This window comes from Nematostella vectensis, chromosome 12 (assembly GCF_932526225.1).
Source record: "Nematostella vectensis chromosome 12, jaNemVect1.1, whole genome shotgun sequence".
Classification (NCBI taxonomy): Eukaryota; Metazoa; Cnidaria; class Anthozoa; order Actiniaria; family Edwardsiidae; genus Nematostella; species Nematostella vectensis.
In genome coordinates, this window is record NC_064045.1 from 4,338,014 (window position 1) to 4,363,841 (window position 25,828).

Below are 25,828 nucleotides of genomic sequence, written 5' to 3' on the forward strand. Positions count from 1 at the left end.
GCAGAGATTTTGCACTTTAAGCAAACATTGGTGTTATTTCTTTCGATTCAGCAAATAAAAAATTGGGGGAATCAAATTCCCGAATTATAATGAAGCCGAACGCAACCCCATGTCGAGCTCAAATAACACGCGATTTTCTTGACAGCCGTCTTTATTAGATACACATACCTGTTTGTACAGGAGACAAACCACAGATAATAAACTCTACCCTTACTGTATACTAATCTCAGATGCTGTATAATTGTCTTGGTTCATCCTTGGAAGTTACTGGAAGTCAATAAAGACATTACAATGAAAAATATTTGCTATTTTGTACAGACTTCAGTTCAGAACACCTGCCGGAATGGCAAACTTTGAAGGATTTGTTTGGGTTTTAAAGTTTCTTTACGCTCAATTGAAGTAAAAGATATTCAAACACGTCAGTTCTTACCTTCTGCCAAGAGGTTTCTGGGAGAAAAGCCGATTTGTAAGATTAATTTCAATGAAAGGTCAAGTACTTGAACACGAGTCTGGTTTCAGATGACAACTGATCAGCGGTCTACCAGATGAGAATGCATGAATTTGCAAAGGAAACCCGATATAAAGAAAGTTTAACTAGTCGGCTTGCAGTTTTTATTCTAGATTATTTCTTATTTTATGTTCTTCATTCTATAAAAAAACATATTAATGATGCCAAAATTATTTTAAAAAGATACCGTAGGAAACACCAATCGAAGAATAAAACACAAGCAAACATGCTTCGTTGACATAAGGGCATAAGCTGGAAGAATTGTCACACTCCCTCAAAGCGGCATCCTGTTACAGTAACACCTCCGTTAGCCACAAAAGGCTTTAGGGCAACACAAAGAGATCACATAAGGCTGCTTCTTATAAAATCAGGCAAGCATAAAATTGTAATTCAGATGATGCTTGATATTTTTCTTGATCATGACTACCTGTGATTACGCTGTTTGCGTGGGTGGTCCTTGTGGCCCTAGTGTCGATTGCTCGAGCAATTCAAAGTGCGTTCTTAAACTTTAAACTGAGTTTGAACTTCTTCTTGCTAGAGCTGGTAAGTGAATCATGATTTAACGACCGGAGTATTTAATAAGCGCGCGCGTAGGTGACTCTTGAAACGCAAATGTAATCACAGGTAGCCCAGGCAATGGTTGCTTGTCCGTAGCTCGGAATTCGGCTGTTCTGTGAGGGGACGAGTAAGGCGACGACGAGTGAAATGAGTTCTCTAATAGAAATCTGACTACCCCCGAAAGAACAAAGAGGGATTTTTTTATGCCTTTGCAGTATCTTCAGGGACTTTTATTGTCGGATTTGGCTACGTACCAGGGTTATCTAGCTTATGCTTTATAGTTTTGTCTACAAATAGCACGTCAATTGGGAACCGAAAGTGGACCCTCGGCAGCTGTGGGCGCACACCCTGCATCCCCCCTCCCCCCCCCCCCCCCCCCCCCCTTCCCCCTGGGCATATTTTGGGGAGTCCCTATTTCAACTCAACTTCCCGTTTCGTAGACTCGACTTATTTATCGCGCACCTCTGCTTTCCTTATATTAGTTTATGTGTGTTCCGATGTTTGTGTGTGTGTGTGTATGTGGGGGGGGGGGGGGGGGGGGGGGGGGGAGGATATGCGACGGAGATTGATTTTTCATTACGGACTTTGCGCAAAAGTACAGACTAGCTCACAGGCTAAAACATCCCTCGCATTAAAACAATGTCAATCAGCATTATATCTTTCGTTTAGCGAAAGTATTATTTTACCCCTAAAACACGGGGAGTAGATCGTCGTCTGTATCGGAATCATAGACATGTTCATTCCATCTGTCGCAAGCTCCAACTGATTTTGTAACCCTTTTCCAGGCAGTCTTGTTGGCATTGCACAGTTGTTGTTCTTGTTATATCAAGCAAAGTAGCCAATAACGAGTTAATGCTCTCACGGCAATCTACGATTGTGCTTGTGCAGAAGGGAAGTAGCCCATAGAGGGTTACTGTTCTAACGGCAATCAACAGTTTACATTGAGTTAACTGACAGCTCATCAGTGGTTGGACAGAGTGATATTTGTTTTCTCTTGCTACAAAGTAGCGAAGAAGCCCATTTAAAGTCACTATTCTCACGGTAGTCGCCGATTTTCCAGCTACCGATTTTTCAAACTACTTCAGTCACCTGGAGCAAGTCCGTAATGAAAAAGAAACTCCGTCCCACCGGCGACCAGCAACAACGGCACATTTACCCTAGGGACTCCCACGCAAAAGGTAAAACCTTTAAAAGAAAAAGTCGACAACAACGCAGATTTATGTTTTTTAGAACGATATTTCGGCTTGCCAACACCTGCCTTCTTCAGCTTCAGGTTATAAATGAGTTACAATGGCATGTTACAGCTAGTATATGTACAAAGTTCATTGATGATTTACTAACAAAAGGTAAAAATAGTAATTGAGTAAGGGGTGACTTATGGAAGATGGTAAATAGGGTGGTGTGGATTACAAAGTAGCTAAACGGTTTCTTCACATATGTTTGTGTATTAAAAAAAAATAAAATAAAAATAACCCGGTCCGCCGAGGTCTGGTCCGCGTAGGTCCTGTCTTCATTTTACAAAGACCCGCTCCCATTATTGATAAAAATTTCTGCAGTAATCAAGCAGTGCTCATGCGCACACAACTAATATGCAGATAAACGTAACGTATACAATTTTTACTCTTACGCCTAAGTTCTTTACCAAATCATCAGATGTTTTTGAAAATAGACAAACAAGACATGATATCGCCTTTTTTAAAATATGATTTTCTAATAAAGAAAGAATAGGACTCAAAACGGTATGTTCTTATCGGGATTAGGATACCTGTGGAAAGTCACGCATTTTTATCTGGCAGACCGCTGATCAGTTGTTGTCATCTGAAACCAGACTCGTGTTGTAGTACTTGACCTTTGCATTGAAATTAATCTTACAAATCGGCTTTTTCCCTAGAAACCTCTTGGCAGAAGGTAAGAACTGACGTGCTTGAATACCTTTTACTTCAATTGAGCGTAAAGAAACTTTAAAACCCAAACAAATCCTTCAAAGTTTGCCATTCCGGCAGGTGTTCTGAACTGAAGTCTGTACAAAATAGCAAATATTTTTCATTGTAATGTCTTTATTGACTTCCAGTAACTTCCAAGGATGAACCAAGACAATTATACAGCATCTGAGATTAGTATACAGCAAGGGTAGAGTTTATTTTCTGTGATTTTTCTCCTGTACAAACAGGTATGTGTATCTAATAAAGACGGCTGTCAAGAAAATCGCTTGTTATTTGAGCTCGACATGGGGTTGCGTTCGGCTTCATTATAATTCGGGAATTTGATTCCCCCAATTTTTTATTTGCTGAATCGAAAGAAATAACACCAATGTTTGCTCAAAGTGCAAAATTTCTGCGAAAATCCATGTACCATCGGTTTTATAAGCCCCTAATTTAAGCTATTATTCAAGTCGATATTTTTATGGACATGTTTAGACAGCAATAAAATATACTTTTTTTTGCCGGAAAAAGTAAAGAAACCACTCGATTTATACCTTATCAACTCCTTTCTAAGGATCTGTATCACTATTTTTAATTCCGCGTATATTTAAAGAATATTTTGCGATTTTGTACGAAAGGTGAAAAATGCCCCCAAATCGGCGATTTTATAGGCAAAATCGTAAATTCGGAATTTCTCGAAAAATATTTATTGTATGTAACTCAAACTTTTTAACCATGATAAGAGAACCAGGGGCTAACTTTAAACCAATTTTGAGCGATTTCGAAATTTCTTATTTGGAACTCCTCAGTTGAATCTAAGGGACTGGTGCACTTAAGACTAAACGTGCTACAGGGTAAAGATATACTGTTAACTAATTGTTCAAAAGGGATATTTTCAATGGTAAAATCCAGGCTAAAAGTGTCATTCAACCGTGGGAGGCTAGTCAGCCTGTGTCCTTTGAAAGTACGATAGTTTGTGTCAGATTGCTCCATTATTTTCCAGCTGAGCGATTCATTGACACCCTATCATGGGCCTATCACTAGCGTCTTGGCTGCATATTTTTGGATGAAATTCTAAACTAATCTAAATCACAAGCAAATACCTCTGAAATGCACATCGCGGGTCAATTCTTCGGAGAGCTTTCAACATCTTTACCACTATTATGAGTAATAGTAACGTTTGGCTTAGTGTCTTCTTGCCTGCTTCTGTATGCATCGCCTTTGTGATATGGAGTGTTCTGCTTTGTTTGTATTTTGGTATGAAAAGCGCAAAAGGAACGCATAATTTGGATAAAGAGCAGTCATCCGTCTTAAAAAGGCGTAGAAAAGCCTACTTAAGAAAAATCTTCGAAAAAATAAAGGGGGCATGTAAAGGAAAGAAGTCCCGTTTGATGACAGATACAAGTAAAGAATCTGGCTCTTTCTCGACCTCAAGCGAGATGCAAAAGAACAAGACCCAAACTCGCCTCAGCATGTACCCAAGCTACTTTAGAAGGCCTCTTGACACGAAAGAGATGATGACAGGGGACGCGGACAGGGAACCTAACGTCATAATCGAAGGGACGATGTGGTCTTACACGCCAGCCTTGTTTTTACATTATGCCACCTTTAGGGGATAAGTAAGCTGTGAAAGAGGAACTTTATCAACTTTAGAAATATTAGGATATGTAAGTAAAGCCTTGCTAGACTTTACCCAATGTGATAGTAGGTTTACAGTCAATCAAGTCAAACCATTGTAGTGCACAATTTTTTCTTGTTCTTTTTATTATTTATGGTAAGCGCGTGATGTGTTCCCTAGTAAGAGCGTTTACTCATAAGCGAGTGTTGTGTTTATTGTATTGGTAACGCCTAGTGCACACTAGCAACATAACAACATAACGACATGGGCGCGCGCGCTATGTTCAGCCCGACATATCGACATGGACATAATGACATAAAAGAAAAGACATGTTTTTTCTCTAATGTCGTTATGTCCATGTCGTTATGTCGAAAATAATGCCTAGTGCACACTAGCGACATAACAACATAACGACATGGGCGCGCGCACTCTTATCTTCGACATAACGACATAGACATAACAACATAAGAGAAAAAACATGTTTTTTCTTTTATGTCATTATGTCCATGTGTTTATGTCGGGTTAAACATAGTGCGCACGCCCATGTCGTTATGTCGATATGTCGCTAGTGTGCACTAGGTATAAGTGCGTGTTGTGTTTATCGTTAAGCGCGTGATGTGTTCCCTACTAAGAGCGTTTACCCGTAAGCGAGTGTTGTGTTTACTGGTAAGCACGTCATGTGTTTACTGGTAAGCGCGTTGTGTGTTTACTGGTAACCGCGTGGTGCGTTTACTGGTAAGCGCGTGATATGTTTACTAACCGCGTGATGTGTTTACTGGTAAGCGCGTAATGTGTTTACTGGTAAGCGCGTAAGGTGTTTACTGATAAGCGCGTGGTGTGTTTATTGGTAAGTTCGTGATTTGTGTGCTTGTAAGCGCGTAATGTGTTTGCTGGTAAGCGCGTGATGTGTTTACTAATAAGCGCGTGATGTGTTTACTTGTAAGCGAGTGATGTGTTTACTGGCAAGCGCTTGATGTGTTTATTGGTAAGCGCGTGTTGTGTTTATTTGTAAGCGCGTGTTGTGTTTATCGTTAAGCGCATGATCTGTTTACTATTAAGAGAGTTTACTTGTAAGCGAGTGTTGTGCTTACTGGTAAGCGCGTAATATGTTTACTGGTAAGCGCGTGATGTGTTTACTGGTAAGCGCGTAATGTGTTAACTGATAAGCTCGTGATGTGTTTATTGGTAAGCGCGTGGTTTTTTCGTAATAATATCAATCGCGCGTTGAATAGGAATACATTCTCCGTGCTCGCGATGCACTTCGTGCATCTTTCTTCGGCACTTCTTGCCCACACTACGCGTACTCGATATCTTCGGGCGGTCTGTAACCTATGAAATGAACAAAGACCCTGATGACCAACATAATCCACTTGATAATGCTAAGCCCCGAACCCCCAACAGCGCAACTGATAACTCCCCTTACAAAACAAACACACATGACGTCAACTCCCTCGCACTCGTGGCTTGTAAATCCAGATAGGGTTCCTTCTTTCACTTCAGCAGCATATTAAGTTTTCCTTCTAGTACAAATATTTAAAAAAGCCATATAATAAATAACTTATTAACCTCTCGCGCTCGGTTAATAAGTAGATTGGAAGCAAGATTTCAGGACTTTTTAAAGATTTTTTGGGTAACTTCTGCGCTTCAGTAAAGCAAAACAAAAAATGGAAAAATAAGAAATGAGTAATTAAACGCAAAACTAGATTTCAAAACAAGTCCCAAGGGGGTAAATATGTGCGATTTCCAGATGGAAATCTACTACATAGAAGGGTCGATACATACTTGAAGGATGTCCTTAGGAGCATTTTTATCATGGTGAATTTAAAACGTAATACAAAAATGGAAAAGTAGAACTAGTTTTGCTACAAACCGTGCTTTTTTGCAGTTATAATTGGCAAACTATATTATTTTCCTGTTTTTGATTATCTAAAGTTAATTGTATCATCTCCCAGCGTGGTTTCTTTACACAGAAGATGGATCCCATTAGGTGAATCACTTTACTCATAACATACGAAGACACAGAGCTAAGAGACATGCTTCTCTTCCTTTGCGTTGTCGTTTTCCCTCTAACTTCGGCCATTCAGAAAACAAGGAACTCCATGTTTGGCCACTCGCTCCTTGCATCTCCCTACGACGAGACGGGTGTTGGAGAGCTTTGGGAATGCTACAAACTCTGCTATGACGACAAAGAAAACTGCGCCAGCATCAATTACGACATGAAAAAAAGGAGATGCAAACGTATGAAGTTTTCACACATAAACCTGCCTCGCAAACTCGTGAAAATGGACAACTCTGTTTACGCGGATATAAGAGATGGTAAGTACACGGCAAAATTACCCGGAAACACGAATTGCCTCCGAATTAGTAGCTTTTTGCATTAGAGGTCATAAAAATGAAAAGAATAATTGTCTTAGTCAATTCGGAAAGTAGACCAAAGTGTGTATGGCCAACAACATCCGGCAAGTCCGGCACTTTCTGATAAATTTGAATTAAAGTTCATACTCGTCATACCACGAAAAATGTGTTTATGTTGGGCATTCGGAATATTGAACATAACGCATCGTTTTTTCCCAGTTTTCTGCTAGTTGATACATGAACATATTTGTATATTTTTACATTACATTTACACTTGAAATATCGACTCCAATAAATTTGGTACGCGCCACTCCTCACACACCTTATGTGCCTATTATGTAGAATATACAATATAAACATTTTCTGTGCGAAGGATCGCAAAGAATAAGCACAGAATGCATAATAGGTGCAGCTGTCTCTGTCCCAAAAGACGTTTATGCTCGGTTCAAAGGTAAGAAATATTTGGAACAAGTCAAACGCCACCAGTGGTATCATCAATGCTGCATCCAAATGTTGTCAAATTTGGTCTTTCGTTTCTTCCTTTAAAACGATGTACACCTCCGTGAACCTTGACAGGTTGTGCCAACAAACCCCATCCTCTGGGGATGGAAGATGGCAGTATTCCAGACTCAAGTATCACGGCTTCATCAACTTGGCACACCCCTGGGCACGATTCTCACCACGCGCGCCTAAATAACCAACCTGTGGCAGGACAACACAAAGGCGCGTGGGCAGCCGCGGGAGGCAACAAAGGCGAATATCTACAGGTGGACCTGGGCCGAGTCACGTGGGTTACCCATGTAGCAACGCAGGGGCGCCCAACCTCTAACAGCCAATGGGTGACCGAGTACACTGTGGAGTACAGTTTGAGGGGAGATCAGGGGCAGAGTTACCAAGACGAGAATGGCGTGATTAAGGTAAGGACACGTGACCAGTGTGGAATACAGTCTGACGGGAGATCAGTGGCAGAGTTACCAAGACGAGAATGGCGTGATTAAGGTAAGGACACGTGACCAGTGTGGAATACAGTCTGAGGGGAGATCAGGGGCAGAGTTACCAAGACGAGAATGGCGTGATTAAGGTAAGGACAAGTGTACACTGTGGAATACAGTCTGAGGGGAAAACAGTGACAGAGTTACCGAGACGGGAATGGCGTGATTACGGTAAGGACACGTGACCAGTGTGGAATACAGTCTGACGGGAGATCAGTGGCAAAGTTACCAAGACGAGAATGGCGTGATTAAGGTAAGGACACGTGACCAGTGTGGAATACAGTCTGAGGGGAGATCAGGGGCAGTGTTACCAAGACGAGAATGGCGTGATTAAGGTAAGGACACGTGTACACTGTGGAATACAGTCTGAGGGGAAAACAGTGACAGAGTTACCAAGACGAGAATGGCGTGATTAAGGTAAGGACACGTGACTGACCAGTGTGGAATACAGTCTGAGGGGAGATCAGTGGCAGAGTTACCAAGACGAGAATGGCGTGATTAAGGTAAGGACACGTGTACAGTGTGGAATACAGTCTGAGGGGAGATCAGTGGCAAAGTTACCAAGACGAGAATGGCGTGATTAAGGTAAGGACACGTGACCAGTGTGGAATACAGTCTGAGGGGAGATCAGTGGCAGAGTTACCAAGACGAGAATGTCGTGATTAAGGTAAGGACTCGTGTACAGTGTTAAGTACAGTCTGAGGGGTGATCAGTGGCAGAGTTACCAAGACGAGAATGGCGTGATTAAGGTAAGGTCACGTGTACAGTGTTAAGTACAGTCTGACGGGAGATCAGTGGCAGAGTTACCAAGACGAGAATGGCGTGATTAAGGTAAGGACTCGTGTACAGTGTTAAGTACAGTGTGACGGGAGATCAGTGGCAGAGTTACCAAGACGAGAATGGTGTGATTAAGGTAAGGACACGTGTACAGTGTGGAATACAGTCTGAGGGGAGATCAGTGACAAAGTTACCAAGACGAAAATGGCGTGATTAAGGTAAGGACTCGTGTACAGTGTGGAATACAGTCTGAGGGGAGATCAGTGGCAGAGTTACCAAGACGAGAATGGCGTAATTAAGGTAAGGACACGTGACTGACCAGTGTGGAATACAGTCTGAGGGGAGATCAGTAACAGAGTTACCAAGACGAGAATGGCGTGATTAAGGTAAGGACACGTGTACAGTGTTAAGTACAGTCTGACAGGAGATCAGTGGCAGAGTTACCAAGACGAGAATGGCGTGATTAAGGTAAGGACACGTGACCAGTGTGGAATACAGTCTGAGGGGAGATCAGGGGCAGAGTTACCAAGACGAGAATGGCGTGATTAAGGTAAGGACACGTGTACACTGTGGAATACAGTCTGAGGGGAGATCAGTGGCAGAGTTACCAAGACGAGAATGGCGTGATTAAGGTAAGGATTCGTGTACAGTGTTAAGTACAGTCTGAGGGGTGATCAGTGGCAGAGTTACCAAGACGAGAATGGCGTGATTAAGGTAAGGACTCGTGTACAGTGTTAAGTACAGTGTGACGGGAGATCAGTGGCAGAGTTACCAAGACGAGAATGGTGTGATTAAGGTAAGGACACGTGTACAGTGTGGAATACAGTCTGAGGGGAGATCAGTGGCAAAGTTACCAAGACGAAAATGGCGTGATTAAGGTAAGGACTCGTGTACAGTGTGGAATACAGTCTGAGGGGAGATCAGTGGCAGAGTTACCAAGACGAGAATGGCGTAATTAAGGTAAGGACACGTGACTGACCAGTGTGGAATACAGTCTGAGGGGAGATCAGTAAAAGAGTTACCAAGACGAGAATGGCGTGATTAAGGTAAGGACACGTGTACAGTGTTAATTACAGTCTGACAGGAGATCAGTGGCAGAGTTACCAAGACGAGAATGGCGTGATTAAGGTAAGGACACGTGACCAGTGTGGAATACAGTCTGAGGGGAGATCAGGGGCAGAGTTACCAAGACGAGAATGGCGTAATTAAGGTAAGGACACGTGACTGACCAGTGTGGAATACAGTCTGAGGGGAGATCAGTGGCAGAGTTACCAAGACGAGAATGGTGTGATTAAGGTAAGGACACGTGACCTGTGTGGAATACAGTCTGAGGGGAGATCAGTGGCAGAGTTACCAAGACGAGAATGGCGTGATTAAGGTAAGGACACGTGTACACTGTGGAATACAGTCTGAGGGGAGATCAGTGGTAGAGTTACCAAGACGAGAATGGCGTGATTAAGGTAAGGACACGTGTACACTGTGGAATACAGTCTGAGGGGAAAACAGTGACAGAGTTACCGAGACGAGAATGGCGTGATTAAGGTAAGGACACGTGTACACTCTGGAATACAGTGTGACGGGAGATCAGTGGCAGAGTTACCAAGACGAGAATGGTGTGATTAAGGTAAGGACACGTGTACACTGTGGAATACAGTCTGAGGGGAGATCAGTGGCAAAGTTACCAAGACGAGAATGGCGTGATTAAGGTAAGGACTCGTGTACAGTGTTAAGTACAGTCTGACAGGAGATCAGTGGCAGAGTTACCAAGACGAAAATGGCGTGATTAAGGTAAGGACACGTGACCAGTGTGGAATACAGTCTGAGGGGAGATCAGGGGCAAAGTTACCAAGACGAGAATGGCGTGATTAAGCTAAGGACTCGTGTACAGTGTGGAATACAGTCTGAGGGGAGATCAGTGGCAGAGTTATCAAGACGAGGATGGCGTAATTAAGGTAAGGACACGTTACTGACCAGTGTGAAATACAGTCTGAGGGGAGATCAGTGGCAGAGTTACCAAGACGAGAATGGCGTGATTAAGGTAAGGACACGTGACCAGTGTGGAATACAGTCTGAGGGGAGATCAGGGGCAAAGTTACCAAGACTAGAATGGCGTGATTAAGCTAAGGACTCGTGTACAGTGTGGAATACAGTCTGATGGGAGATCAGTGGCAGAGTTATCAAGACGAGGATGGCGTAATTAAGGTAAGGACACGTGACCAGTGTGGAATACAGTCTGAGGGGAGATCAGGGGCAGAGTTACCAAGACGAGAATGGCGTGATTAAGGTAAGGACACGTGTACAGTGTGGAATACAGTCTGAGGGGAGATCAGTGGCAGAGTTACCAAGACGAGAATGGCGTGATTAAGGTAAGGACACGTGTACACTGTGGAATACAGTCTGAGGGGAAAACAGTGACAGAGTTACCGAGACGGGAATGGCGTGATTACGGTAAGGACACGTGACCAGTGTGGAATACAGTCTGACGGGAGATCAGTGGCAAAGTTACCAAGACGAGAATGGCGTGATTAAGGTAAGGACACGTGACCAGTGTGGAATACAGTCTGAGGGGAGATCAGGGGCAGTGTTACCAATACGAGAATGGCGTGATTAAGGTAAGGACACGTGTACACTGTGGAATACAGTCTGAGGGGAAAACAGTGACAGAGTTACCAAGACGAGAATGGCGTGATTAAGGTAAGGACACGTGACTGACCAGTGTGGAATACAGTCTGAGGGGAGATCAGTGGCAGAGTTACCAAGACGAGAATGGCGTGATTAAGGTAAGGACACGTGTACAGTGTGGAATACAGTCTGAGGGGAGATCAGTGGCAAAGTTACCAAGACGAGAATGGCGTGATTAAGGTAAGGACACGTGACCAGTGTGGAATACAGTCTGAGGGGAGATCAGTGGCAGAGTTACCAAGACGAGAATGTCGTGATTAAGGTAAGGACTCGTGTACAGTGTTAAGTACAGTCTGAGGGGTGATCAGTGGCAGAGTTACCAAGACGAGAATGGCGTGATTAAGGTAAGGTCACGTGTACAGTGTTAAGTACAGTCTGACGGGAGATCAGTGGCAGAGTTACCAAGACGAGAATGGCGTGATCAAGGTAAGGACTCGTGTACAGTGTTAAGTACAGTGTGACGGGAGATCAGTGGCAGAGTTACCAAGACGAGAATGGTGTGATTAAGGTAAGGACACGTGTACAGTGTGGAATACAGTCTGAGGGGAGATCAGTGGCAAAGTTACCAAGACGAAAATGGCGTGATTAAGGTAAGGACTCGTGTACAGTGTGGAATACAGTCTGAGGGGAGATCAGTGGCAGAGTTACCAAGACGAGAATGGCGTAATTAAGGTAAGGACACGTGACTGACCAGTGTGGAATACAGTCTGAGGGGAGATCAGTAACAGAGTTACCAAGACGAGAATGGCGTGATTAAGGTAAGGACACGTGTACAGTGTTAAGTACAGTCTGACAGGAGATCAGTGGCAGAGTTTCCAAGACGAGAATGGCGTGATTAAGGTAAGGACACGTGACCAGTGTGGAATACAGTCTGAGGGGAGATCAGGGGCAGAGTTACCAAGACGAGAATGGCGTGATTAAGGTAAGGACACGTGTACACTGTGGAATACAGTCTGAGGGGAGATCAGTGGCAGAGTTACCAAGACGAGAATGGCGTGATTAAGGTAAGGATTCGTGTACAGTGTTAAGTACAGTCTGAGGGGTGATCAGTGGCAGAGTTACCAAGACGAGAATGGCGTGATTAAGGTAAGGACTCGTGTACAGTGTTAAGTACAGTGTGACGGGAGATCAGTGGCAGAGTTACCAAGACGAGAATGGTGTGATTAAGGTAAGGGCTCGTGTACAGTGTGGAATACAGTCTGAGGGGAGATCAGTGGCAGAGTTACCAAGACGAAAATGGCGTGATTAAGGTAAGGACTCGTGTACAGTGTGGAATACAGTCTGAGGGGAGATCAGTGGCAGAGTTACCAAGACGAGAATGGCGTAATTAAGGTAAGGACACGTGACTGACCAGTGTGGAATACAGTCTGAGGGGAGATCAGTAAAAGAGTTACCAAGACGAGAATGGCGTGATTAAGGTAAGGACACGTGTACAGTGTTAATTACAGTCTGACAGGAGATCAGTGGCAGAGTTACCAAGACGAGAATGGCGTGATTAAGGTAAGGACACGTGACCAGTGTGGAATACAGTCTGAGGGGAGATCAGGGGCAGAGTTACCAAGACGAGAATGGCGTAATTAAGGTAAGGACACGTGACCAGTGTGGAATACAGTCTGAGGGGAGATCAGTGGCAGAGTTACCAAGACGAGAATGGTGTGATTAAGGTAAGGACACGTGACCTGTGTGGAATACAGTCTGAGGGGAGATCAGTGGCAGAGTTACCAAGACGAGAATGGCGTGATTAAGGTAAGGACACGTGTACACTGTGGAATACAGTCTGAGGGGAGATCAGTGGTAGAGTTACCAAGACGAGAATGGCGTGATTAAGGTAAGGACACGTGTACACTGTGGAATACAGTCTGAGGGGAAAACAGTGACAGAGTTACCGAGACGAGAATGACGTGATTAAGGTAAGGACACGTGTACACTCTGGAATACAGTGTGACGGGAGATCAGTGGCAGAGTTACCAAGACGAGAATGGTATGATTAAGGTAAGGACACGTGTACACTGTGGAATACAGTCTGAGGGGAGATCAGTGGCAGAGTTACCAAGATGAGAATGGTGTGATTAAGGTAAGGACACGTGTACACTGTGGAATACAGTCTGAGGGGAGATCAGTGGCAAAGTTACCAAGACGAGAATGGCGTGATTAAGGTAAGGACTCGTGTACAGTGTTAAGTACAGTCTGACAGGAGATCAGTGGCAGAGTTACCAAGACGAAAATGGCGTGATTAAGGTAAGGACACGTGACCAGTGTGGAATACAGTCTGAGGGGAGATCAGGGGCAAAGTTACCAAGACGAGAATGGCGTGATTAAGCTAAGGACTCGTGTACAGTGTGGAATACAGTCTGAGGGGAGATCAGTGGCAGAGTTATCAAGACGAGGATGGCGTAATTAAGGTAAGGACACGTTACTGACCAGTGTGGAATACAGTCTGAGGGGAGATCAGTGGCAGAGTTACCAAGACGAGAATGGCGTGATTAAGGTAAGGACACGTGACCAGTGTGGAATACAGTCTGAGGGGAGATCAGGGGCAAAGTTACCAAGACTAGAATGGCGTGATTAAGCTAAGGACTCGTGTACAGTGTGGAATACAGTCTGATGGGAGATCAGTGGCAGAGTTATCAAGACGAGGATGGCGTAATTAAGGTAAGAACACGTGACCAGTGTGGAATACAGTCTGAGGGGAGATCAGGGGCAGAGTTACCAAGACGAGAATGGCGTGATTAAGGTAAGGACACGTGTACACTGTGGAATACAGTCTGAGGGGAAAACAGTGACAAAGTTACCGAGACGGGAATGGCGTGATTAAGGTAAGGACACGTGTACACTCTGGAATACAGTCTGAGGGGAGATCAGTGGAAGAGTTACCAAGACGAGAATGGTGTGATTAAGGTAAGGACACGTGTACACTGTGGAATACAGTCTGACGGGAGATCAGTGGCAGAGTTACCAAGACGAGAATAGTGTGATTAAGGTAAGGACACGTGTACACTGTGGAATACAGTCTGAGGTGAGATCAGTGGCAGAGTTACCAAGACGAGAATGGTGTGATTAAGGTAAGGACACGTGTACAGTGTTAAGTACAGTCTGACAGGAGATCAGTGGCAGAGTTTCCAAGACGAGAATGGCGTGATTAAGGTAAGGACACGTGACCAGTGTGGAATACAGTCTGAGGGGAGATCAGGGGCAGAGTTACCAAGACGAGAATGGCGTGATTAAGGTAAGGACACGTGTACAGTGTTAAGTACAGTCTGACAGGAGATCAGTGGCAGAGTTTCCAAGACGAGAATGGCGTGATTAAGGTAAGGACACGTGACCAGTGTGGAATACAGTCTGAGGGGAGATCAGGGGCAGAGTTACCAAGACGAGAATGGCGTGATTAAGGTAAGGACACGTGTACACTGTGGAATACAGTCTGAGGGGAGATCAGTGGCAGAGTTACCAAGACGAGAATGGCGTGATTAAGGTAAGGATTCGTGTACAGTGTTAAGTACAGTCTGAGGGGTGATCAGTGGCAGAGTTACCAAGACGAGAATGGCGTGATTAAGGTAAGGACTCGTGTACAGTGTTAAGTACAGTGTGACGGGAGATCAGTGGCAGAGTTACCAAGACGAGAATGGTGTGATTAAGGTAAGGGCTCGTGTACAGTGTGGAATACAGTCTGAGGGGAGATCAGTGGCAGAGTTACCAAGACGAAAATGGCGTGATTAAGGTAAGGACTCGTGTACAGTGTGGAATACAGTCTGAGGGGAGATCAGTGGCAGAGTTACCAAGACGAGAATGGCGTAATTAAGGTAAGGACACGTGACTGACCAGTGTGGAATACAGTCTGAGGGGAGATCAGTAAAAGAGTTACCAAGACGAGAATGGCGTGATTAAGGTAAGGACACGTGTACAGTGTTAATTACAGTCTGACAGGAGATCAGTGGCAGAGTTACCAAGACGAGAATGGCGTGATTAAGGTAAGGACACGTGACCAGTGTGGAATACAGTCTGAGGGGAGATCAGGGGCAGAGTTACCAAGACGAGAATGGCGTAATTAAGGTAAGGACACGTGACCAGTGTGGAATACAGTCTGAGGGGAGATCAGTGGCAGAGTTACCAAGACGAGAATGGTGTGATTAAGGTAAGGACACGTGACCTGTGTGGAATACAGTCTGAGGGGAGATCAGTGGCAGAGTTACCAAGACGAGAATGGCGTGATTAAGGTAAGGACACGTGTACACTGTGGAATACAGTCTGAGGGGAGATCAGTGGTAGAGTTACCAAGACGAGAATGGCGTGATTAAGGTAAGGACACGTGTACACTGTGGAATACAGTCTGAGGGGAAAACAGTGACAGAGTTACCGAGACGAGAATGACGTGATTAAGGTAAGGACACGTGTACACTCTGGAATACAGTGTGACGGGAGATCAGTGGCAGAGTTACCAAGACGAGAATGGTATGATTAAGGTAAGGACACGTGTACACTGTGGAATACAGTCTGAGGGGAGATCAGTGGCAGAGTTACCAAGATGAGAATGGTGTGATTAAGGTAAGGACACGTGTACACTGTGGAATACAGTCTGAGGGGAGATCAGTGGCAAAGTTACCAAGACGAGAATGGCGTGATTAAGGTAAGGACTCGTGTACAGTGTTAAGTACAGTCTGACAGGAGATCAGTGGCAGAGTTACCAAGACGAAAATGGCGTGATTAAGGTAAGGACACGTGACCAGTGTGGAATACAGTCTGAGGGGAGATCAGGGGCAAAGTTACCAAGACGAGAATGGCGTGATTAAGCTAAGGACTCGTGTACAGTGTGGAATACAGTCTGAGGGGAGATCAGTGGCAGAGTTATCAAGACGAGGATGGCGTAATTAAGGTAAGGACACGTTACTGACCAGTGTGGAATACAGTCTGAGGGGAGATCAGTGGCAGAGTTACCAAGACGAGAATGGCGTGATTAAGGTAAGGACACGTGACCAGTGTGGAATACAGTCTGAGGGGAGATCAGGGGCAAAGTTACCAAGACTAGAATGGCGTGATTAAGCTAAGGACTCGTGTACAGTGTGGAATACAGTCTGATGGGAGATCAGTGGCAGAGTTATCAAGACGAGGATGGCGTAATTAAGGTAAGAACACGTGACCAGTGTGGAATACAGTCTGAGGGGAGATCAGGGGCAGAGTTACCAAGACGAGAATGGCGTGATTAAGGTAAGGACACGTGTACACTGTGGAATACAGTCTGAGGGGAAAACAGTGACAAAGTTACCGAGACGGGAATGGCGTGATTAAGGTAAGGACACGTGTACACTCTGGAATACAGTCTGAGGGGAGATCAGTGGAAGAGTTACCAAGACGAGAATGGTGTGATTAAGGTAAGGACACGTGTACACTGTGGAATACAGTCTGACGGGAGATCAGTGGCAGAGTTACCAAGACGAGAATAGTGTGATTAAGGTAAGGACACGTGTACACTGTGGAATACAGTCTGAGGTGAGATCAGTGGCAGAGTTACCAAGACGAGAATGGTGTGATTAAGGTAAGGACACGTGTACACTGTGGAATACAGTCTGAGGGGAGATCAGTGGCAGAGTTACCAAGACGAGGATGGCGTAATTAAGGTAAGGACACGTGACTGACCAGTGTGGAATACAGTCTGAGGGGAGATCAGTGGCAGAGTTACCAAGACGAGAATGGCGTGATTAAGGTAAGGACACGTGACCAGTGTGGAATACAGTCTGAGGGGAGATCAGGGGCAAAGTTACCAAGACGAGAATGGCGTGATTAAGCTAAGGACTCGTGTACAGTGTGGAATACAGTCTGAGGGGAGATCAGTGGCAGAGTTATCAAGACGAGGATGGCGTAATTAAGGTAAGGACACGTGACCAGTGTGGAATACAGTCTGAGGGGAGATCAGGGGCAGAGTTACCAAGACGAGAATGGCGTGATTAAGGTAAGGACACGTGTACACTGTGGAATACAGTCTGAGGGGAAAACAGTGACAAAGTTACCGAGACTGGAATGGCGTGATTAAGGTAAGGACACGTGTACACTCTGGAATACAGTCTGAGGGGAGATCAGTGGAAGAGTTACCAAGACGAGAATGGTGTGATTAAGGTAAGGACACGTGTACACTGTGGAATACAGTCTGACGGGAGATCAGTGGCAGAGTTACCAAGACGAGAATGGTGTGATTAAGGTAAGGACACGTGTACACTGTGGAATACAGTCTGAGGTGAGATCAGTGGCAGAGTTACCAAGACGAGAATGGTGTGATTAAGGTAAGGACACGTGTACACTGTGGGGTACAGTCTGAGGGGAGATCAGTGGCAGAGTTACCAAGACGAGAATGGTGTGATTAAGGTAAGGACACGTGTACACTGTGGAATACAGTCTGAGGTGAGATCAGTGGCAGAGTTACCAAGACGAGAATGGCGTGATTAAGGTAAGGACACGTGACCAGTGTGGAATACAGTCTGACGGGAGATCAGTGGCAGAGTTCCAAGACGAGAATGGCGTGATTAAGGTAAGGACACGTGACCAGTGGGGAATACAGTCTGAGGGGAGATCAGTGGCAGAGTTACCAAGACGAGAATGGCGTGATTAAGGTAAGGACACGTGTACACTGTGGAATACAGTCTGAGGGGAGATCAGTGGCAAAGTTACCAAGACGAGAATGGCGTTATTAAGGTAAGGACTCGTGTACACTGTGGAATACAGTCTGAGGGGAGATCAGTGGCAAAGTTACCAAGACGAGAATGGCGTGATTAAGGTAAGGGCTCATGTACAGTGTGGAATACAGTCTGAGGGGAGATCAGTGGCAGAATTACCAAGACGAGAATGGCGTGATTAAGGTAAGGACACGTGTACACTGTGGAATACAGTCTGAGGGGAGATCAGTGGCAGAGTTACCAAGACGAGAATGGCGTGATTAAGGTAAGGACACGTGTACAGTGTGGAATACAGTCTGAGGGGAGATCAGTGGCAAAGTTACCAAGACGAGAATGGCGTGATTAAGGTAAGGACACGTGACCAGTGTGGAATACGGTTTGAGGGGAGATCAGTGGCAGAGTTACCAAGACGAGAATGTCGTGATTAAGGTAAGGACTCGTGTACAGTGTTAAGTACAGTCTGAGGGGTGATCAGTGGCAGAGTTACCAAGACGAGAATGGCGTGATTAAGGTAAGGACACGTGACCTGTGTGGAATACAGTCTGAGGGGAGATCAGTGGCAGAGTTACCAAGACGAGAATGGCGTGATTAAGGTAAGGACAGGTGTACACTGTGGAATACAGTCTGAGGGGAGATCAGTGGCAGAGTTACCAAGACGAGAATGGCGTGATTAAGGTAAGGACACGTGTACACTGTGGAATACAGTCTGAGGGGAGATCAGTGGCAGAGTTACCAAGACGAGAATGGCGTGATTAAGGTAAGGACACGTGTACAGTGTGGAATACAGTCTGAGGGGAGATCAGTGGCAAAGTTACCAAGACAAGAATGGCGTGATTAAGGTAAGGACACGTGACCAGTGTGGAATACAGTCTGAGGGGAGATCAGTGGCAGAGTTACCAAGACGAGAATGGTGTGATTAAGGTAAGGACACGTGTACAGTGTTAAGTACAGTCTGACGGGAGATCAGTGGCAGAGTTACCAAGACGAGAATGGCGTAATTAAGGTAAGGACACGTGACTGACCAGTGTGGAATACAGTCTGAGGGGAGATCAGTGGCAGAGTTACCAAGACGAGAATGGCGTGATTAAGGTAAGGACACGTGTACAGTGTTAAGTACAGTCTGACGGGGGATCAGTGGCAGAGTTACCAAGACGAGAATGGCGTGATTAAGGTAAGAACACGTGACCAGTGTGGAATACAGTCTGAGGGGAGATCAGTGGCAAAGTTACCAAGACGAGAATGGCGTGATTAAGGTAAGGACTCGTGTACACTGTGGAATACAGTCTGAGGGGAGATCAGTGGCAAAGTTACCAAGACGAGAATGGCGTAATTAAGGTAAGGACACGTGACTGACCAGTGTGGAATACAGTCTGAGGGGAGATCAGTGGCAGAGTTACCAAGACGAGAATGGCGTGATTAAGGTAAGGACACGTGTACACTGTGGAATACAGTCTGAGGGGAGATCAGTGGCAGAGTTACCAAGACGAGAATGGCGTGATTAAGGTAATGACACGTGTACAGTGTGGAATACAGTCTTAGGGGAGATCAGTGGCAAAGTTACCAAGACGAGAATGGCGTGATTAAGGTAAGGACACGTGACCAGTGTGGAATACAGTCTAAGGGGAGATCAGTGGCAGAGTTACCAAGACGAGAATGGTGTGATTAAGGTAAGGACACGTGTACAGTGTTAAGTACAGTCTAACGGGAGATCAGTGGCAGAGTTACCAAGACGAGAATGGCGTAATTAAGGTAAGGACACGTGACTGACCAGTGTGGAATACAGTCTGAGGGGAGATCAGTGGCAGAGTTACCAAGACGAGAATGGCGTGATTAAGGTAAGGACACGTGTACAGTGTTAAGTACAGTCTGACGGGAGATCAGTGGCAGAGTTACCAAGACGAGAATGGCATGATTAAGGTAAGGACACGTGACCAGTGTGGAATACAGTCTGAGGGGAGATCAGTGGCAAAGTTACCAAGACGAGAATGGCGTGATTAAGGTAAGGACTCGTGTACACTGTGGAATACAGTCTGAGGGGAGATCAGTGGCAAAGTTACCAAGACGAGAATGGCGTGATTAAGGTAAGGGCTCGTGTACAGTGTGGAATACAGTCTGAGGGGAGATCAGTGGCAGAGTTACCAAGACGAGAATGGCGTGATTAAGGTAAGGACACGTGTACACTGTGGAATACAGTCTGAGGGGAGATCAGTGGCAGAGTTACCAAGACGAGAATGGCGTGATTAAGGTAAGGACACGTGTACAGTGTGGAATACAGTCTGAGGGGAGATCAGTGGCAAAGTTACCAAGACGAGAATGGCGTGATTAAGGTAAGGACACGTGACCAGTGTGGAATACAGTCTGAGGGGAGATCAGTGGCAGAGTTACCAAGGCGAGAATGTCGTGATTAAGGTAAGGACTCGTGTACAGTGTTAAGTACAGTCTGAGGGGGGATCAGTGGCAGAGTTACCAAGACGAGAATGGCGTGATTAAGGTAAGGACACGTGTACACTGTGGAATACAGTCTGAGGGGAGATCAGTGGCAGAGTTACCAAGACGAGAATGGCGTGATTAAGGTAAGGACACGTGTACAGTGTGGAATACAGTCTGAGGGGAGATCAGTGGCAAAGTTACCAAGACAAGAATGGCGTGATTAAGGTAAGGACACGTGACCAGTGTGGAATACAGTCTGAGGGGAGATCAGTGGCAGAGTTACCAAGACGAGAATGGTGTGATTAAGGTAAGGACACGTGTACAGTGTTAAGTACAGTCTGACGGGAGATCAGTGGCAGAGTTACCAAGACGAGAATGGCGTAATTAAGGTAAGGACACGTGACTGACCAGTGTGGAATACAGTCTGAGGGGAGATCAGTGGCAGAGTTACCAAGACGAGAATGGCGTGATTAAGGTAAGGACACGTGTACAGTGTTAAGTACAGTCTGACGGGGGATCAGTGGCAGAGTTACCAAGACGAGAATGGCGTGATTAAGGTAAGAACACGTGACCAGTGTGGAATACAGTCTGAGGGGAGATCAGTGGCAAAGTTACCAAGACGAGAATGGCGTGATTAAGGTAAGGACTCGTGTACACTGTGGAATACAGTCTGAGGGGAGATCAGTGGCAAAGTTACCAAGACGAGAATGGCGTAATTAAGGTAAGGACACGTGACTGACCAGTGTGGAATACAGTCTGAGGGGAGATCAGTGGCAGAGTTACCAAGACGAGAATGGCGTGATTAAGGTAAGGACACGTGTACACTGTGGAATACAGTCTGAGGGGAGATCAGTGGCAGAGTTACCAAGACGAGAATGGCGTGATTAAGGTAATGACACGTGTACAGTGTGGAATACAGTCTTAGGGGAGATCAGTGGCAAAGTTACCAAGACGAGAATGGCGTGATTAAGGTAAGGACACGTGACCAGTGTGGAATACAGTCTAAGGGGAGATCAGTGGCAGAGTTACCAAGACGAGAATGGTGTGATTAAGGTAAGGACACGTGTACAGTGTTAAGTACAGTCTAACGGGAGATCAGTGGCAGAGTTACCAAGACGAGAATGGCGTAATTAAGGTAAGGACACGTGACTGACCAGTGTGGAATACAGTCTGAGGGGAGATCAGTGGCAGAGTTACCAAGACGAGAATGGCGTGATTAAGGTAAGGACACGTGTACAGTGTTAAGTACAGTCTGACGGGAGATCAGTGGCAGAGTTACCAAGACGAGAATGGCATGATTAAGGTAAGGACACGTGACCAGTGTGGAATACAGTCTGAGGGGAGATCAGTGGCAAAGTTACCAAGACGAGAATGGCGTGATTAAGGTAAGGACTCGTGTACACTGTGGAATACAGTCTGAGGGGAGATCAGTGGCAAAGTTACCAAGACGAGAATGGCGTGATTAAGGTAAGGGCTCGTGTACAGTGTGGAATACAGTCTGAGGGGAGATCAGTGGCAGAGTTACCAAGACGAGAATGGCGTGATTAAGGTAAGGACACGTGTACACTGTGGAATACAGTCTGAGGGGAGATCAGTGGCAGAGTTACCAAGACGAGAATGGCGTGATTAAGGTAAGGACACGTGTACAGTGTGGAATACAGTCTGAGGGGAGATCAGTGGCAAAGTTACCAAGACGAGAATGGCGTGATTAAGGTAAGGACACGTGACCAGTGTGGAATACAGTCTGAGGGGAGATCAGTGGCAGAGTTACCAAGGCGAGAATGTCGTGATTAAGGTAAGGACTCGTGTACAGTGTTAAGTACAGTCTGAGGGGGGATCAGTGGCAGAGTTACCAAGACGAGAATGGCGTGATTAAGGTAAGGACACGTGTACAGTGTTAAGTACAGTCTGACGGGAGATCAGTGGCAGAGTTACCAAGACGAGAATGGCGTGATTAAGGTAAGGACACGTGTACAGTGTGGCGTACAGTCTGAGGGGAGATGAGTGGCAGAGTTACCAAGACGAGAATGGCGTGATTAAGGACTCGTGTACAGTGTTAAGTACAGTCTGACGGGAGATCAGTGGCAGAGCTCCAAGACCTAGATGTTGCGATTAAGATAAAGACACGTACAGTAACTAGCGAAGTGATCAAGACGAAAATGGCGTGTGTGTGGTAAATATGTTGACTAAATTTTTATGAATACTTATACATGTGTATGCTTATATGTTTTTTTAACATATTTGATCCATCGAAGAAGTGCCTATCTAAGGGCGTATCATTGTTATCTTGTTATATTTCAATTTGCGCCTTTTTTCAGGTGTTCCCTGGAAACTCAGATCAGACCACTGTGGTGAAGCACGAGTTCTCCCCTGTCATCAAAGCGCGTTACGTCAGGATTGTAGCACAGGCTTGTATAGGAAATATCTGCATAAGAGCTGAACTGTACGGATATGCTGTCTGTTAGGGTTTAGTGTCGTTTTTGTCCACATTTCAATCTTTCAATGTTTTTGCTTAAAATGAAAAAGCCCAATAAAGTCGTTTGGAAGGTGGCCCACGTACATCGCGATTGCAAACTAAATACTAGACAAGACCAACTTACCAGAAACACAAGTGGTTTGACTTAAAACCAGAAAAATACACTGTTGTGTACTTGTAACCATTTTTTCAAGCTTGAGAGATAATAGTTTTCATTCTAGAAAAAATTCTAGGAAATATTCGAAAGAGCCCACTTCAGAAAAAGGATGGAACTTGATTTTGATATATAGAAATAACGTTTAATTATTTATGTCAATGGTAGCGATCACTTTTTGAACACACAAAATTACCTAAAATTACCCAAAATTATTAATAAGAGAGAGTTCCAATAAAAGAGAATAAATACCAAAACAGAGTGGACATCTTATAAGAATTTTTCCATCACCCAAATGTGTAGTCTCGGGTAAGGGAAAGTTCATAAATTATCCCGAGGGGGGGGGGGGGGGGGGGGGGGACGTGAGGATGCTGTGGTGTGGCCTCGAGAAATTTCTGAGGACTAAATGGGGGGCGTCGAAAGTGTGTGGATTTTAAAAAGAGGGGTCACGGATTTTTTTTGGTGTTGTCTCTTCTATATAATTTGACCAAGTGTCAAATCAGACTTCTTGGTTCAACGAGTCTCGGTTTGGGGGCAGTTATTTGGCATGCGCAATCCAGGAGTCGAGGATACGTATTAAAGCCTCATTGTCACCAGTTTACTTCCGGTCAATTACATAGCAATCTCCGATAATTTTTAACGGAAAACGCGAATAATACTTCAAATTATTGAAAGCAGTGTGTTTATTGAAAGTTTCTTTGAGGATGTGATTGATAATTTAGAGCGGATGACCTGTTTTTTATCTCGGATTCTAATAGATTCTTTTGTCTTTAACGGTTGAGGTTTCCGTCGGACCTCCGGAAGTAAACTGGTGACAATGCGGCTTTAAGCTACGTTTTATCTATGCAATCCAAACCTGTATACACCTATACACACTTACATTTTTTACATGAGTTCCCCTATTTGATATTTATAAAGTGCTTATGTTCCATATTTAAAATTATTAACCAAACGTTCTAATGCTATAAGCGCTCATTTTATGATAGGTTCTATTTCCAGCCGTTGCGAGGCCTCATCGGCCTGCGGGCTCACAGAAACGAGCTGGAAATCGAGCCTAATTTATCGTCATCAACATCCTCGCTCATTCTATCAACAAAATTTGACAGATTTCGTGACCTGCTATAGCTTAGCATCCAATGAGCGAAAAGAAAGCTACGTGCGCTGAATATGCGCACGTATATGCTGAATGTGCTCCGCGCTATGGCCGCTTTACGGAAATCTATTTCAGAAAATTCTAACTGGAAAGGTCAGGAACCGGCCCCTGGTTTACTTGGTGTACACCTTTGTTGATGCTTTGACACTTTTAAAAAAAAATTCAGATAATATTGAAAAACCGTCACCAACGCCGTGACTTTGTTTCACAGAATGATTATGTACAGTGCGCTAATGATTGTAAATAAAAATTGTAAATGCCTCTCCCTCTTTGTTTTAAAAACAATCATGTGAATCCATTAGTTGTATTCAGGTGTTACCCTTTGTAAGTATCAAACGAAGAAATAAAAAGAAAAACAAACTGGAAATGATGATAAGCTCATCGAGAAAAACCGAAGTTAACAATGCCAGAAAAAATGCGCTAAAAAACAAAAGAACGAAAGCGACTGTTGAAGGGATGAAGAAAAAGTAAAAGAAAAGTAACTAGAAAACAGCATAAGGAAAACCATTTAAGAGAAAATGTGATCCTTACGACTAAACGTGCTGGTAAAGATATACTGTTAAGTAATTCTTTAAAAGGGATATTTTCAATGGTAAAATCCATGTTAAAAGTGTCATTCAACCGTGGGAGCCCAGTCAGCCTGTGTCCTTTGAAAGTACGATAGTTTGTGTCAGATTGCTCCATTATTTTCCAGCTGAGCGATTCATTGACACCCTATCATGGGCCTTTCACTAGCGTCTTGGCTGCATATTTTTGGATGAAATTCTAAACTAATCTAAATCACAAGCAAATACCTCTGAAATGCACATCGCGGGTCAATTCTTCGGCGAGCTTTCAACATCTTTATCACTATTATGAGTAATAGTAACGTTTGGCTTAGTGTCTTCTTGCCTGCTTCTGTATGCATCGCCTTTATGATATGGAGTGTTCTGCTTTGTTTGTATTTTGGTATGAAAAGCGCAAAAGGAACGGATAATTTGGATAAAGAGCAGTCATTCGTCTTAAAAAGGCGCAGAATAGCCTACTTGAGAAAAATCTTCCAAAAAATAAAGGAGGCATGTAAAGGAAAGGAGTCCCGTTTGATGACAGATACAAGTGGGGCATGTAAAGGAAAGGAGTCCCGTTTGATGACAGATACAAGTGGGGCATGTAAAGGAAAGGAGTCCCGTTTGATGACAGATACAAGTGGGGCATGTAAAGGAAAGGAGTCCCGTTTGATGACAGATACAAGTGGGGCATGTAAAGGAAAGGAGTCCCGTTTGATGACAGATACAAGTAAAGAATCTGGCTCTTTCTCGACCTCAAGCGAGATGCAAAAGAACAAGACCCAAACTCGCCTCAGCATGTACCCAAGCTACTTTAGAAGGCCTCTTGACACGAAAGAGATGATGACAGGGGACGCGGACAGGAAACCTAACGTCATAATCGAAGGGACGATGTGGTCTTACACGCCAGCCTTGTTTTTACATTATGCCACCTTTAGGGGATAAGTAAACTGTGAAAGAGGAACTTTATAAATATGTTAGGATATGTTAGTATTA

General features: G+C 44.6%; 1 protein-coding gene and 4 long non-coding RNA genes across 5 annotated transcripts; 4 read left to right on the top strand and 1 right to left on the bottom strand.

Moving 5' to 3' along the window:
* Positions 1-133: 133 nt before the first annotated feature.
* Positions 134-547, bottom strand: LOC125557575. The gene is made up of 2 exons (XR_007305308.1): positions 431-547; positions 134-267 (listed from the first exon to the last, which is right to left on the bottom strand). It is a non-coding gene; the product is annotated as an uncharacterized LOC125557575 (long non-coding RNA).
* A 27-nt stretch (positions 548-574) lies between these two features.
* LOC125557576 lies at positions 575-2,238 on the top strand. The gene is made up of 2 exons (XR_007305309.1): positions 575-1,051; positions 2,127-2,238. It is a non-coding gene; the product is annotated as an uncharacterized LOC125557576 (long non-coding RNA).
* Positions 2,239-2,860: 622 nt separating this feature from the next.
* Positions 2,861-3,271, top strand: LOC125557368. The gene is made up of 2 exons (XR_007305247.1): positions 2,861-2,974; positions 3,138-3,271. It is a non-coding gene; the product is annotated as an uncharacterized LOC125557368 (long non-coding RNA).
* Positions 3,272-3,957: 686 nt separating this feature from the next.
* LOC5509631 (lactadherin) lies at positions 3,958-23,391 on the top strand. The gene is made up of 4 exons (XM_048719932.1): positions 3,958-4,655; positions 6,577-6,922; positions 7,538-7,878; positions 22,823-23,391. The coding sequence occupies exons 2-4, from the start codon at positions 6,640-6,642 to the stop codon at positions 22,967-22,969; spliced, it is 771 nt and encodes a 256-aa protein (XP_048575889.1). The 5' UTR covers positions 3,958-4,655; positions 6,577-6,639; the 3' UTR covers positions 22,970-23,391.
* On the top strand, positions 17,960-19,440 carry LOC125557382. Its single transcript, XR_007305252.1, has 3 exons — positions 17,960-18,175; positions 19,078-19,245; positions 19,410-19,440. It is a non-coding gene; the product is annotated as an uncharacterized LOC125557382 (long non-coding RNA).
* Positions 23,392-25,828: the final 2,437 nt, after the last annotated feature.

Bases quoted from the DNA above. Each gene is read 5' to 3' on its own strand.
- LOC5509631 (XM_048719932.1), top strand. From the start codon at position 6,640: ATGCTTCTCTTCCTTTGCGTTGTCGTTTTCCCTCTAACTTCGGCCATT. The intron at 6,923-7,537 runs GTAAGTACACGG...GAACCTTGACAG, and splicing joins TTACGCGGATATAAGAGATG to GTTGTGCCAACAAACCCCAT. The intron at 7,879-22,822 runs GTAAGGACACGT...GCCTTTTTTCAG, and splicing joins ACGAGAATGGCGTGATTAAG to GTGTTCCCTGGAAACTCAGA.